Source organism: Aegilops tauschii, chromosome 5, assembly GCF_002575655.3.
Source record: "Aegilops tauschii subsp. strangulata cultivar AL8/78 chromosome 5, Aet v6.0, whole genome shotgun sequence".
NCBI lineage: Eukaryota > Viridiplantae > Streptophyta > Magnoliopsida > Poales > Poaceae > Aegilops > Aegilops tauschii.
In genome coordinates this window covers 273175936-273192245 of record NC_053039.3, presented here as the reverse complement: position 1 = coordinate 273192245, position 16310 = coordinate 273175936, and the positions used below count along the sequence as shown (strand labels likewise).

The following is a 16310-nucleotide window of genomic DNA, read 5'->3' as shown; positions in this document are numbered from 1 at the left end:
GTCAATCAAGCAGGAAGTAGGGTGTTACCTCCATCAAGAGGGCCCGAACCTGGATAAACATTGTGTCCCCTGCCTCATGTTACCTTTGATCCTTAGACGCACAGTTCGAGTCCCCCTACCCGAGATCTGTCGGTTTTGACACCGACAACAATGTTTTAAAAAGTTGACTTCTACCCCTAAGCCTGCCGGGTGTCATCCCCGACATTGACGGAAAGAAAACCAATAAAAATATAAGGAAAAATAATGACGAACGTTGAAACACATTGCTAGAACCGGTTTATTATACCATATACTCCGTATGAGATATCATAAATAACGGCTAACGTTGAACAATCACCTAGCGAGCACGGGCTTGACACAATCATATCATAGGAGACGGTAGGAGAAGTGTGTCGTGTTCCACCCGGCCGGCCCGTGACATCACCAGCCGGCACCACCAAACCATGTGAAAATAGGTGGCCGGAAAACCATTCTCCGATCTGGACAAGACAATTGTACCGGGATCGCGCGGCCTCTCGCTTTCAACCAGCACCCCCCACCCCACCTGCCATCCAAGTCAACCGAGTGAGCCACCCACCATGAATGAGCTGCATGCCACCACCCGAGCTACCTAGGCGAACTGCTTAGCCGTCGCACACCCCACACTCACACCATCGCCGCGCCTCTTGGCATCTTGTGTCACCTTCCTATCCTATCCCACCTGCCCCCCACCGCTCCGTCTCCGTGGCCACGCGCGCGCGCACTCGCCATTCCATTCCCCATTGATCAAGACCTCCACCGCCCCCCCCCCCCCCCCCCCCCCCCCCCCGGCCCCAACTTTAAACGCCGCACGCGCGCATCTTCCGCCCAACGCGTCCATGTCGCTCCGCCGGCTGTGCTTCGTGCTGCCCATGGACGGGGACGAGGTCCTCGTGGCCTCCGCTGACGACGACCACGACGACGACGCCCGACGGCGCCCCGGGGAGAAGCTGGGCTCGTACGTCCGCGAGAAGGTCGGCCGCGCGCTGTCCTGCCTCCGCTGCGGGTGCCGCGACTCCCGGTCGGCGGCGGACTTCGAGGACATGGACGGCGTGTACGAGGTCGGGGCGAGGAAGATCAGAGGCGCGGCGGGGCCCAGGGTGTTCAGCTACTCGGAGCTCTACATCGGCACCAGCGGCTTCAGCGAGCACGAGGTGCTCGGCAGCGGGGGGTTCGGGCGGGTGTACCGCGCCGTGCTGCCCAGCGATGGCACCACGGTGGCCGTCAAGTGCGTCGCCAGCGTCGGCGTCGACCGCTTCGAGAAGTCGTTCTTGGCGGAGCTGGCCGCCGTTGCCCGGCTGCGGCACCGCAACCTCGTGCGCCTCCGCGGGTGGTGCGTCCGGGACGAGGAGGAGCTGCTGCTCGTGTACGACTACATGCCCAACCGTAGCCTCGACCGCCTCCTCTTCGCGCCGGCCTCGGCTGCCCCGGGCGCTCCCGCGCTCGGCTGGGACCGGCGGCGCCGCATCGTCGCCGGCCTCGCCGCCGCGCTGCTCTACCTGCACGAGCAGCTCGACACGCAGATCATCCACCGGGACGTCAAGACCAGCAACGTCATGCTTGATTCGGAGTACAACGCCCGCCTGGGGGACTTCGGCCTCGCCCGCTGGCTCGAGCACGCCGTCGAGGACGCGCCGCCCACGAAGAAGCTCGAGCTGCTGCCGTCGCCGCCTTCCGTGCGGTCGACGTCGTCGTTTTCCTCGTCGGCCAACTACCAGTTCCGGCTGATCGACACGAGCAGGATCGGCGGCACCATCGGGTACCTCCCTCCGGAGAGTTTCCAGCGCAGGGGCGCGGCCACGGCCAAGTCCGACGTGTTCAGCTTCGGGATTGTGCTCCTGGAGGTAGCCACCGGACGCCGGGCGGTCGATCTGGCGTACCCCGACGACCAAATCTTCATGCTGGATTGGGTACGCCGGCTGTCCGACGACGGAAAGCTGCTCAAAGCCGGTGACCGTAAGCTGCCGGATGGCGCGCGCGCCATGTTCGACATGGGCCGGTTCATCCACCTCGGCCTCCTCTGCTCGCTGCATGACCCGAGGGCTCGTCCTACGATGAAGTGGGTGGTGGAGAACATCTCCGGCAGCTGCTCCGGCGAACTCCCGGCGCTTCCGTCCTTCTTAGCACTCCCAAAGTACATCTCTCTCACTTCATCCTCCGACGACTCCGGTTCATCGACAACAATCGCCGGCACGAACAGCACAGCCACCTCTGCCGCGTCGACGAAGCACATGTACGCCACAGCGGCTGGTACCACCATTTACCTCACGGCAGAAGACGGCAGGTCGCCCACAGGCGGCTCGGGTGAGAATAAGAGCGGCAGCAGCCAGCGATCGTCGCCGCGGCCAGCGGTGGCAGTTCCAAATGTGGACACTCCGCGTGAGATATCGTACAAGGAGATCGTGGAGATCACGAACGATTTCTCCGAGTCGCAGGTGGTAGCGGAGCTGGACTTCGGGACAGGGTACGAGGGCTTCTTGGACAACGGCAATGGCGGGCGCGTCCACGTCCTCGTGAAGCGGCTGGGCATGAAGACGTGCCCGGCGCTGCGCGTCCGGTTCGCGAACGAGCTCTGCAACCTGGCCAAGCTACGGCACCGGAACCTGGTGCAGCTGCGCGGGTGGTGCACGGACCACGGCGAGATGCTCGTCGTCTACGACCACTCCCCGGGGAACCTCTTGAGCCACCACCTCCTCGCCCGGCACAGCAATTCTGGCATCCTCTCGTGGCGCCACAGGTACGGCATCGTGAGGGCGCTGGCGTCCGCCGTGCTGTACCTGCACGAGGAGTGGGACGAGCAGGTCATCCACCGCAACATCACGTCGGCGGCGGTGTTCCTGGACTCCGACCGGAGCCCGCGGCTGGGCAGCTTCGCGCTCGCCGAGTTCCTGTCAAGAAACGAGCACAATAACCCCCACGTGGTCTTGCCCACCGGCTCGGGTACAGCGCGGGGCATCTTCGGGTACATGTCGCCGGAGTACATGGAGAGCGGCGAGGCCACCGCGATGGCCGACGTGTACAGCTTCGGGGTGGTGGTTCTCGAGGTCGTGACCGGCGCGATGGCGGTGGACATGAGGTCGCCGGAGGTGCTCCTCGTGAGGAAGGTGCAGGTCGGCCTGGAGCAGGACGTCCGTGACGTGGAGGCGCTCGCGGACAGGCGGCTGGACGACAGGTTCGATCGGCGAGAGCTGGTGCGGCTGGCGAAGCTGGGCATCGCGTGCACGCGGTCGGACCCGGCGGCGCGGCCGAGCATGAGGAAAGTCGTGAGCATTCTGGACGGCAACGACGAGGTGCTGAGGAAGTTCGAGCGGCGGATGGAGAGCAGGGAGGAGTGGGAGAGGAAGAATGTGGCGGCTTTGTCCTTGGTGAGGAGACTGCAGGCTCTTGGCATACACTGAAACATCAAACATGCATCGCAGTTAATGTAAGCTGACAATTTACATTCCTGAGAAGAGGCTGTCATATGTTCCTTTGTTAATGTGAAAATTTTCTGGCGCATTTTGTGTGGATATTATGCTGTACTTGTGATTTTGTAGTGAGAGTGACTATATAGCTCAGTTGACTATATTGGTAAGTGTCTCATTGAGTTAGACATGAATTTTTCTTGCACTATCACATTGTTCAAAGGTTCAAATCAGACGATTTTTAACTATGAACTTTCGAAAAAAAAGTGCTTGTGTGCTCTCCGGAAAAAATAGTCGCACAAGCTTTGAAGCAAAATAAAGGTTATGATTAGAAAAAACAGTCCATTCTTTAAAGGGGACAATTTGCTCGCGGCACATTAGTTCCTACAAAATGTACGGCGTGCTTTAACTTTGGACAGGACTAATTTCCAAATGCTATGCGGATCTATTGCGAAACTGCTGTGGTTCGGAATTAGCTTTCTTGTTAACTTTTTATATTTGAGGTTTTATGTAATTGTCTCATAAAAATATTTAGTCACTGTTATGAGATCATAATCTTTTTTGAGGTGTTATGAGATAATAATCATATGTAAGTGCTTTTGAATATCAATCTAAAGGTGTCTATTTTATATCTTAAAAAAAGTGCCTATTTTATTTCACATAAACTAAATATATTTGGACTAATTGTTGGACAAAGCGTGAAATTGGATAGTCAAACTACGCCTTTTTCCCGCAAAAAAATCTACGACTTTTTTCAATGGTGGTGTCATATCCGTCGAGGTCCAAACTCACTATGGCAGACCATTACCAACAAAGTATATCGATCGTGATGCTTGCAACAATGCCACCATCGTCCTTCTAGTGATTGTCAACACATGCAAAAAACACGAAGTTGATGTGCATCCTCACCTATCCAGATGCCTCATGTGGTCTTCCCAAAGTTCGTCATCGCAATGGTAACCTATTGCTTCTACACTAGCATCCTCGTTAGGTGAGATCACCAACTAAGAACTATGATGCCGTTGAAGAGTTATAGGTGGCCTCCTTTCAGACGGTGGTGTCGAGAGGGATTACCATTCTCTTGTGTCTCTGCTATGTTGTAACGATGACTCTTCTGCTTTTTAATGAAATAGACAAAGCTTTTGCATCTTGAAAAAATAAACCTAGGCTTGATGATTGCCTTGCGCATTTGCTCCTTGGCTCGATCATGTTTGCCTACAGAGAGCTATCATTTGTTGACGTAGTGGCATCCTATAATCTTGTTAATATGAGCAAACCATCATTAATATTTACTCTCATTTTTAGAGCTCACGCCACAAAGTTCAACTTCTTTATGAAATTCGTTTGTTCTAATTTCCATATATGTCTCCCGTGTTCTGAGCAAAACCTTATCCCAAGTTACTATGTTGAATAGTAAATGAGACGCTATTGCTCTAGCGTGTGAGTGAAGCACAGAGAAACATGTAAGTGGATTTACTCCCACGATATGAATGTGTCGCGCCATACATAATTGAATAACAATGGTAACCGTTGGAGGAGGTTGTAGAGATTGAAGCCCGTGGTGTGCTTTACCTTCGCATTCGTAGCAGGAGAATGTTGGGTTTGTGAGTGCATGGGTGCTAAGAGTTGGTCTTGCTCAAAATAGGATTACATTTGAGCCCTAACATTGAGAAGACTTTGGCTAATTAACCTGATATCTTGACAAAAAAGGAATAAAAATAACCGGTTGCAACTAAGATTTGTGCATGAATGAGTGAAAAAGGAGTACATGCACTTCTTAATTTGGATAGAAGCCGCCGCGTTAATTCTCTCCAGAAGATTTTGGCTGTCAGGAACGTTAAAGTGTTTAGGAATATCAATGAGCATGTTATAATATATGTTAAAAACATTGTTATTGACTTGACTCTGTGGACCTATTCGTTCAAAAAAAGAAAAACTGGTTGTAAGGTAGCCGCCATGTCTTGGCATGGGACTGGGCTATCTATTGGATGACCGCCAAAAAAGTGGGGAGCGATCGACTTGTGATCTTTCATTTTCGGTATGTTTCCATTTTTGAACTTCCATTTTCGGTAATATTCCATTTTATAGAAACTTCTAGGATTTTTGAAATGTTAGCAATTTTAACTTTTGAAATTTTAAACTTTCAAAAACCAAAATTTTGAAATTTCAACTCAGGAATTTGCATTTTTAGAAAATCTGAACTTCTAAAATTTTGAAATTCCTAAAATTTTGATGGGGTCAGTGCTTGGCTTTTCTGCAAAAGAAACTTACATCGATCTCATGTATCTACCCATTTTGCTTTTTGAAACGCAAAGCCAAGCACAAACTCATGTATCAAAAAAACTTGGCTTTTTGAAATGTCTCCCATTGCTTCTGACTTAGTCGGGCATACGGCAGGCGGCCATAGCCCGGCTGGAGTCGCTCGGGAGGACGTCATCTCTTTTGGAGGTATTCCGGACCCTATGTCCGGTGACAGACGGTTCAGTCACCGGATCCAGGGTCAGCCGGACGCGGATGACATACAGATGGGGCGAGCTATGAGGGCCGCCAAACTTCGAGACATCAAAGTTTAGACAGGTATGTCTGTCAATACAAGTTGTTCAATTCTGCACTTTTCTGAGCATGATATTATTGATAAAGACAACAACCTAGGGATCTCTCTTGATAGTAATGACAAAGAAACCGCAAAATCAATTAATGATCTACTAGATTTAGAGATGGATAGAGCCGTGGATTTAATACGATATCTAGCAGCGGTAAAACCCATGAATGAAGCAGAAATCAATGATCTTGGAGTAACTGCGCTTCAGAGTCTCTGTGAGGATTTGGTCCCCACGGAAGGCTTAGAGGCGGAGGAGGAGGATATGGTTCCAGAGGGGTATGTGGCCCCTTTGCAGCCAGAGGCCACTCCTGACACCGATGCTCAACCTATTCAGAAGATGAAGGATGAACCAAGAAAAACCTGAAAGAGGAAGGTTTATCCTACATCGGCGGTGCGCCGGAGTGCGAGAGTTAAACAAAAGAAAATGAAATATGAAAGGGATATTCTGGAATAGCAGAGGTCTAGCGGACTTGGCTAAAAGGAGATTCCTTAGCGATACATCAGTAGAACAAAATTAGATTTTATGGCTTTATTGGAGACATGTAGAGATAATTTCACCTCCCAGTTTCTCAACACCATTTCAGGGGGGTTGATTTTGACTGGCATTGTTTACCTCCAAGAGGGAGACCCCGAGGGATACTAATTGGGGTGAAATGCGAAACTTTAGAGGTGCTGAATGTGGTTCACGGTTATTTTGCTGCCAAATTTCGTGTAAGGTCGAAAATTGACGACTTCTGATGGGCTTTGGTGGACGTATACGGTGCGGCACAACCAGAGCTTAAGCCGGAATTCCTCGCAGACCTGGTGAGAATTTGTGGGGATGAAAGGTTGCCAATTCTGGTGGGGGGATTTCAATATCATTAGAAGACAAGAGGAGAAAAATAATGACAACTTTGATGGAAGATGGTCATTCATGTTTAATATGATAATTGAAAGTCTCGGTCTAAGGGAGATTGACCTCACTGGTAGGCAATTCACGTGGGCCAATTATTTGCCAATTCCTACTTACGAGAAATTGGACAGGGTTCTCACTAGTGTTGAGTGGGAACAAAAAATTCTACTAGTTACGGTTCAGGCCCTACAAAGGACCATCTCTGATCATACCCCACTAATGGTTGATTCCGGGGAAGCGACCCATGTGGGAAACAAAAATACTTTCTCTTTCGAATTAGGATGGTTTGAGAGGGAGGGCTTCATGGAGCTCATTGCGGCTGAATGGGCCAGAGACATGGGAGGGTCTTCTAGTGTGGAGAGATGGCAAAACAAAATTAGACACCTGCGCCAGCTTTTGAGAGGCTGGGCCAAACATCAAAGTGGTATTTATAAAGTGGAAAAGGAAAGATTGACGCGGATTATCAATGAATTGATGTGAAAGTGGAATCCATACTTCTTAATACTTCTGAGAGAGATATTAAGAATGAGGCTGAGAAGAAGTTGCAAGCCCTTATGAGAGAGGAGGAGATGAAATGGGCACTTAGAGCAAAGGTTTCTAAGATCGTCCAAGGGGATGATAATACACAATTCTTCCACATGATTGCTAATGGGTAACATAGAAAGAAAAAGATAATACTGCTAGAACAAGATGAGGGTACAATTGTAGGACACGAGAACCTAAAACTATACATTTCGGAATATTATAAGAAACTTTTTGGAGCACCCGAAGAAAGTTTCATTTCTCTTGATGAGAATGTGATAGGGGACATACCGCAACTCAACTTAGCAGAGAATGAGGTGATGTCTGCCCCTTTCACTGAGAAAGAGGTGTTCGATGCTATAACACAAATGAAGCATAATAAAGCGCCCAGGCCAGATGGGTTCCCGGCGGAATTTTATCAAAAATGCTGGCATATCATAAAGAATGATCTTATGCCTATGTTCCATGATTTGTTCGAAGGCCACTTAAATTTATTTCACCTCAATTTTGGAACGATAACGTTGTTGCCAAAGAAGGTGGAAGCGGTTCGCATTGAGCAGTTCAGACCGATATGTCTTCTCAATATAAGCTTTAAGATGTTTACAAAGGTTGGCACGAGTAGGTTAACACAGATAGCCCATTCGGTCGTGCAACCAACTCAAACTGCGTTCATGCCAGGACAACAAATAGCCACGCTTCTCCGTCTTCACCACAATATCGTCTACATAGACGTGGGCATTTCTGCCGAGTTGCTTGAGGAGGCATTTCTGCATGCAACGCTGAAAAGTGGCACCGGCATTTCTCAAGTCGAATGTCATAGTCAGGTAGCAGAAAGCTCCGAATGGTGTGATGAAGGCGGTCTTCAGGCGGTCGGCTGGATCCAACTTGACCTGATGGTAGCCTGAGTATGCATCCAAGAAACTCAACAACTCGCATCTGGCTGTGGAGTCTATCACTTGATCAATCCGGGGTAAGGCAAACGGATCTTTGGGGCAGGCTTTATTGAGGCTGGTGTAATCTATACACATGCGCCATTTATTGTTTTTCTTCAACACTAGGACCGGGTTGGCAAGCCATTCTGGGAAAAACACCTCCATAATGAAGCCGGCGGCCAGGAGCCGGGCTATCTCTTCTCCCACAATCCTTCTCTTCTCCTCCGACAGTCGGCGGAGAGGTTGCTTGACTGGTTTTGCGTCTGCTCGAACGTGCAGCTTATGCTCGGGGAAATCCTTCGGAACACCCGTCATGTCCTTTGGGGACCATGCAAAGATGTCCCGGTTCTCACGAAGGAAGTCGACGAGCTCACCTTCCTATTTACTGTCCAGGTTTGCCCCAATGACAGCAAACCTCTCCGGGTTCTCCGGGTCCAGCGGTATCTTCTTTGTTTCCTTGGCCGGCTGGAAAGAGCCTTGAGCGCCATACTCCTTGGGATCAAGGGACAGGGCCGGCTGCTTGCCGGCCATGGCCACGACTCGGTCCAGCATCTTCTTCTCTTCAGCGATCACGAGGGACTCGGCCAGCCGGCTGCTGGCTGCAGCACACTCGGAGGATTTCTTGTAGTCTCCGGCTATGGTGATTATCCCCTTCGAACTCGGCATCTTCATCTTGAGGTAGGTGTAGTGGGGCACAGCCATGAACTTGGCCAGGGCAGGTCGGCCAAGCAATGCGTGGTAAGGGCTCTCTAGATCCACCACTTCAAACCAGATCGCTTCTCGGCGGAAGTGATCCTTGTCTCCGAAGAGAACATCCATCTTGATCTTGCCGATTGGGGAACAGGACAGGCCGGGTACGATGCCATGGAACACAGTCCAGCTTGGCATGAGTTGCCTCGTCTTGAGGTTCAGCTTCTCCATGGTGTCACGGTACAGTATATTGATGCTGCTTCCACCGTCAATCAGTACATGAGAGAAACGGGCAGCTCGCCTTTCTGTCGCAAGGGTGGCGTCCAACACCAATGCATAGGAGCCGGGAGACGGCATCACCTCTGGGTGATCGGCCCGGCTCCAGCTGATAGGCTTCTCAGACCAATGCATAAACTCGGGGTTGTTGGAGGCGACCGCGTTGACTTCTTGGTGCTGACGGCGCCGACTGCGCCTGTCTTCAATTTGGCTTGTGAAGATGACGTAGGCGGCGTGCTCATCTGGAAACTCATCTTGAATGGCTCCGACAGCTGGTCGAACAGCCGGCTGCTAAGGGGCCGGAGGCGGCGGGCCAGCAGGTGGAGGCGGCGCCAGCCCCTCGCCTTTGGAGATCCGTGTGAGCCAATGGCACTTCCATGTCGTGTGGTTGGACGGCTTCGCACCGCTGTGAAACTTGCAGGGAGCATCAAGGGTTTGCTCGTAGGAGAAAGCCGGCTACCAAGCCGCCCTGCCGCCCTTCTGCTTCTTGGGAGCGGGCCGCTCTTCGGGTTGTTCGTCTTCGACTGTGGCTACTTGCTGACTGGTGGAAGGCGGCATGGGAGCCTTGCGCTTGTTGTCGTTCTGGTAAGGGCGTCGGTTGGAGTCGCCAGCCGGCGTCTTGGGAGCCAGAGCGAGTACCTTCCCAGAGGCATCCACTCAAAGCTCGGTCTTCATCGAGGAGTCGGCAGTGACGTACTTGTCTGCTATGATCAGTAGCTCATCGAGGGTAGTCGGCTCGTCGCAGAGGAGTCGGTGCTTGAGGAGGGTGCCCTCTCGGAACCCGGCGGTGAAGTACTCTATGGCTTGAACCTCGTGCACCCCCTCGCAGGAGTTGCGGAGCTCGGCCCAATGCGTGAGGTAGTCGCGAGTCGATTCGCTGGGCCCTTGGACGCACAAGGAGAGCTGGCGGGGCTTGGGAGGCCGCTTGTACGTGCTGGTGAAGTTGCGGACGAAGACATCCGTGAAGTCTAGCCAGCTGTTGATGTTGTAGGGCTTGAGGCTGTTCAGCCAAGTGCGTGCCGTGCCTTGAAGCATGAGCGGGACATACTTCACAGCAACGCGCCTGTTGCCGTTTGCTATGCGGACTACGGTGGAGTAGTCGATCAATCAGTCTTCCGGCTTCACGGAACCGTTGTACTTCGACGTGTCTCTTGGGAGTGAGAACCCTTTGGGGAAGGGCTCGTCGTGGATGTGGGGGCCAAAGCAAGGCGGGCCGACATCATCTTCTTCTTCTAGCGCCAGGGATCGCGCTAGGCGGTCGATCCGGTGGCGGGCGTCACTCTCGCCGACTCCTTCGCGGTGGCCCAGTCGGCCGCCGAGAGTCGGATGCATGACAGGCGGCGGGGTGGGATATCTCTCCCTACGAGGCGGGGGAGGAGGCGGATCGCCTCGTCGTTCCACAGCTTGGGGGTGGCCTTCTTCGTCACGCTCGATGGTGAGCCGAGTCTGACTGCGGCTAGCAGCCGGCTCCTTGTCTTTTCTTGCGCGGGCGCCATCTGCAGTCGGCGTCCGGGATGTCGCGCCGTGCTCTCGGCGTGGGTGGGGACTTTCAGCGCGGGCGCTGGCTTCATGCTGCCCTACGGCAGCGTCGATCAGCTGCTGGATGCGTCTAGTCACGTAGGGGAGCTCGTCAGCCCCCAGCCCATTCAGCTCGTCTGCGGCCGCCTGAGTGGCACGCAGGTTCTCGAGCGGCGTGGCGTAGACTGGGCGATCTGCGCCCAACATGCTGGCGATGGCTGCGCCGCGCTTCTTGACGAAGCCGGCTCGGCTCGGCCCGCCAGGAGGCGGCGTACCGAAGGCGGCACGGTCGACTTCGCGCTGGTGAGCCTCAGTGAGGCGTCTCATGGATGATATCTTCTGGCCTTCCGCGACGAGGGCGAGGCCGCGTGCCTCCAGAGTCTCGGCGTCGACATCGGCCGGGATGGGGACGGATAAGTCGTGCAGCGTCGCTTGTAGGGCGTTGTGGGCGTTCTCGCCTGAGACGGCGCCGTGGCTGATGACCAGCACCTCAGTGACAGCGCTGCTGCCACTGTCGGCTCGAGGGAGAGGGTCGTCGATGATCACCATGTTGGTGGGGAAGGGGTCAAGCGATGCCGTGTCGGAGTCGACCAGCATCGGGTCGGTGGAGCCGACTGACTCCAAGTCCACAGCAAGCTCGCTGGAGACGTGGAGCTGGTCGAGGAGGCTGACGAGGCGGCTCTCGGGGCAGTCTGTGCCCGCGTCGGACGCAGGCTCGTCGGAGATGCGAGCCTCGCCAAGAAGATCGGCGAGGCAGCTCGCCGCGCAGGCGTCGTCGACGCCTTGCAGCGCGTTGGGGCAAGCACCATCGGGCTGTTGGGAAACGTAGTAATTTCAAAAAAAATCCTACGCACACGCAAGATCATGGTGATGCATAGCAACGAGAGGGGAGAGTGTTGTCCACGTACCCTCGTAGACCGAAAGCGGAAGCGTTAACACAACGCGGTTGATGTAGTCGTACGTCTTCACGATCCGACCGGTCAAGCACCGAACGCACGGCACCTCCGAGTTCAGCACACGTTCAGCTTGATGACGTCCCTCGAACTCCGATCCAGCCGAGTGTTGAGGGAGAGTTTTGTCAGCACGACGGCGTGGTGACGATGATGATGTTCTACCGACGCAGGGCTTCGCCTAAGCACCGCTACGATATTATCGAGGTGTAATATGATGGAGGGGGCACCGCACACGGCTAAGAGATCAATGATCAATTGTTGTGTCTATGGGTGCCCCCCTGCCCCCGTATATAAAGGAGCAAGGGGGGAGGCGGGCGGCCTAGGAGGAGGGCGCGCCAAGGGGGGGGGTCCTACTCCCACCGGGAGTAGGACTCCTCCTTTCCTTGTTGGAGTAGGAAAAGGGAAGGGAGAAGGAGAAAGAAGGAAGGGGGCGCCCCCCCTCCCTAGTCCAATTCGGACTAGTCCATGGGGAGGGGTGCGGCCATACTTTGGGGCCTTTCTCTCCTTTCCTGTATGGCCCATTAAGGCCCAATACGAATTCCCGTAACTCTCCGGTACTCCGAAAAATACCCGAATCACTCGGAACCTTTCCGAAGTCTGAATATAGTCGTCCAATATATCGATCTTTACGTCTCGGCCATTTCGAGACTCCTCGTCATGTCCCTGATCTCATCCGGGACTCCGAACTTCTTCGGTACATCAAAACACATAAACTCATAATATAACCGTCATCTAACTTTAAGCGTGCGGACCCTACGGGTTCGAGAACTATGTAGACATGACCGAGACACGTCTCCGGTCAATAACCAATAGCGGAACCTAGATGCTCATATTGGCTCCCACATATTCTACGAAGATCTTTATCGGTCAGACCGCATAACAACATACGTTGTTCCCTTTGTCATCGGTATGTTACTTGCCCGAGATTCGATCGTCGGTATCTTAATACCTAGTTCAATCTCGTTACCGGCAAGTCTCTTTACTCGTTCCATAATACATCATCCCGCAACTAACTCATTAGTTACAATGCTTGCAAGGCTATAGTGATGTGCATTACTGAGTGGGCCCAGAGATACCTCTCCGACAATCGGAGTGACAAATCCTAATCTTGAAATACGCCAACCCAACAAGTACCTTCAGAGACACCTGTAGAGCACCTTTATAATCACCAAGTTACGTTGTGACGTTTGGTAGCACACAAAGTGTTCCTCCGGTAAACGGGAGTTGCATAATCTCATAGTCATAGGAACATGTATAAGTCATGAAGAAAGCAGTAGCAACATACTAAACGATCGAGTGCTAAGCTAACGGAATGGGTCAAGTCAATCACATCATTCTCCTAATGATGTGATCCCGTTAATCAAATGACAACTCATGTCTATGGCTAGGAAACATAACCATCTTTGATCAACAAGCTAGTCAAGTAGAGGCGTACTAGTGACACTCTGTTTGTCTATGTATTCACACATGTATCAAGTTTCCAGTTAATACAATTCTAGCATGAATAATAAACATTTATCATGATATAAGGAAATAAATAATAACTTTATTATTGCCTCTAGGGCATATTTCCTTCAGTCTCCCACTTGCACTAGAGTCAATAATCTAGCTCACATCGCCATGTGATTTAACATCAATAGTTCACATCACCATGTGATTAACACCCATAGTTCACATCGTCATGTGACCAACACCCAAAGGGTTTACTAGAGTTAGTAATCTAGTTCACATCGCTTATGTGATTAACACCCAAAGAGTACTAAGGTGTGATCATGTTTTGCTTGTGAGATAATTTTAGTCAACGGGTCTGTCACATTCAGATCCGTAAGTATTTTGCAAATTTCTATGTCTACAATGCTCTGCACGGAGCTACTCTAGCTAATTGCTCCCTCTTTCAATATGTATCTAGACCGAGACTTAGAGTCATCTAGATTAGTGTCAAAACTTGCATCGACGTAACCCTTTACGACGAACCTTTTGTCACTTCCATAATCGAGAAACATATCCTTATTCCACTAAGGATAATTTTGACCGCTTGTCCAGTGATCTACTCCTAGATCACTATTTTACTCCCTTGCCAAAATCAGTGTAGGGTATAGAATAGATCTGGTACATAGCATGGCATACTTTATAGAACTTATGGCCGAGGCATAGGGAATGACTTTCATTCTTTTTCTATCTTCTGCCGTGGTCGGGCTTTGAGCCTTACTCAATTTCACACCTTGTAACACAGGCAAGAAACTCTTTCTTTGACTGTTCCATTTTGAACTACTTCAAAATCTTGTTAAGGTATGTACTCATTGAAAAAAGCTTATCAAGCATCTTGATCTATCTCTATAGATCTTGATGCTCAATATGTAAGCAGCTTCACCGAGGTCTTTCTTTGAAAAACTCCTTTCAAACACTCCTTTATGCTTTGCAGAATAATTCTACATTATTTCCGATCAACAATATGTCATTCACATATACTTATCAGAAATGTTGTAGTGCTCCCACTCACTTTCTTGTAAATACAGGCTTCACCGCAAGTCTGTATAAAACTATATCCTTTGATCAACTTATCAAAGCGTATATTCCAACTCCGAGATGCTTGCACCAGTCCATAGATGGATCGCTGGAGCTTGCATATTTTGTTAGCACCTTTAGGATTGACAAAACCTTCTGGTTGCATCATATACAACTCTTCTTTAATAAATCCATTAAGGAATGCAGTTTTGTTTATCCATTCGCCAGATTTCATAAAATGCGGCAATTGCTAACATGATTCGGACAGACTTGAGCATATATACGAGTGAGAAACTCTCATCGTAGTCAACACCTTGAACTTGTCGAAAACCTTTTTGCGACAATTCTAGCTTTGTAGATAGTAACACTACTATCAGCGTCCGTCTTCCTCTTGAAGATCCATTTATTCTCAATTGCTTGCCGATCATCGGGCAAGTCAACCAAAGTCCACACTTTGTTCTCATACATGGATCCCATCTCAGATTTCATGGCCTCAAGCCATTTCGCGGAATCTGGGCTCATCATCGCTTCCTCATAGTTCGTAGGTTTGTCATGGTCAAGTAACATGACCTCCAGAACTGGATTACCATACCACTCTGGTGCGGATTTCATTGTGGTTGACCTACGATGTTGGTAGTAACTTGATCTGAAGTTACATGATCATCATCATTAGCTTCCTCACTAATTGGTGTAGGAGTCACAGGAACAGATTTCTGTGATGAACTACTTTCCAATAAGGGAGCAGGTACAGTTACCTCATCAAGTTCTACTTTCCTCCCACTCACTTCTTTCGAGAGAAACTCCTTCTCCAGAAAGATTCCGAATTTAGCAACAAAAGTCTTGCCTTCGGATCTGTGATAGAAGGTGTACCCAACAGTCTCCTTTGGGTATCCTATGAAGACATATTTCTCCGATTTGGGTTTGAGCTTATCAGGATGGAACTTTTTCATATAAGCATCACAACCCCAGACTTTAAGAAACGACAACTTTGGTTTCTTGCCAAACCACAGTTCATATTGTGTCATCTCAACGGACTTAGACGGTGCCCTTTTTAACGTGGATGCAGCTGTCTTTAATGCATAACCCCAAAACGATAGTGGTAAATCGGTAAGAAACATCATAGATTGCACTATATCCAATAAAGTACGGTTATGACGTTCGGACACACCATTATGATGTGGTGTTCCAGGTGGCACGAATTTGTGAAATTATTCCACATTGTTTTAATTGAAGACCAAACTCGTAACTCAAATATTTGTCTCCGCGATCAGATCGTAGAAACCTTATTTTCTTGTCACGATGATTTTCCACTTCACTCTGAAATTCTTTGAACTTTTCAAATGTTTCAGACTTATGTTTCATCAAGTAGACATACCCATATCTGCTCAAATCACCTGTGAAGGTCAGAAAATAGTGATACCCGCCGTGAGCCTCAACCCTCATCGGATCGCATACATCAGTATATATTATTTCCAATAAGTCAGTTGCTCGCTCCATTGTTCCGGAGAACGGAGTCTTAGTCATTTTGCCCATAATGCATGGTTCGCAAGTATCAAGTGATTCATAATCAAGTGATTCCAAAAGCCCATCGGCATGGAGTTTCTTCATGCGCTTTACACCAATATGACCTAAACGGCAGTGCCACAAATAAGTTGCACTATCATTATTAACTTTGCATCTTTTGGCTTCAATATTATGAATATGTGTATCACTATGATCGAGATCCAACGAACCATTTTCATTGGGTGTGTAACCATATAAGGTTTTATTCATGTAAACAGAACAACAATTATTCTCTAACTTAAATGAATAACCGTATTGCAATAAACATGATCAAATCATATTCATGCTCAATGCAAACACCAAATAACACTTATTTAGGTTCAACACTAATCCCAAAAGTATAGGGAGTGTGCGATGATGATCATATCAATCTTGGAACCACTTCCAATACACATCGTCACTTCATCCTTAACTAGTTTCTGTTCATTATAAAAC

At 50.1% G+C, this 16310-nt stretch overlaps 1 protein-coding gene across 1 annotated transcript; it reads left to right on the top strand.

Moving 5' to 3' along the window:
- The first annotated feature begins 648 nt into the window (after positions 1-648).
- Positions 649-3527, top strand: LOC109741317 (receptor like protein kinase S.2). The gene has a single exon (XM_020300390.4). It carries the CDS (start codon positions 858-860, stop codon positions 3414-3416), a length of 2559 nt encoding a protein of 852 aa, XP_020155979.1. The 5' UTR covers positions 649-857; the 3' UTR covers positions 3417-3527.
- Positions 3528-16310: the final 12783 nt, after the last annotated feature.

Coding starts and splice junctions, on each gene's coding strand:
- LOC109741317 (XM_020300390.4), top strand. CDS start 858: ATGTCGCTCCGCCGGCTGTGCTTCGTGCTGCCCATGGACGGGGACGAG.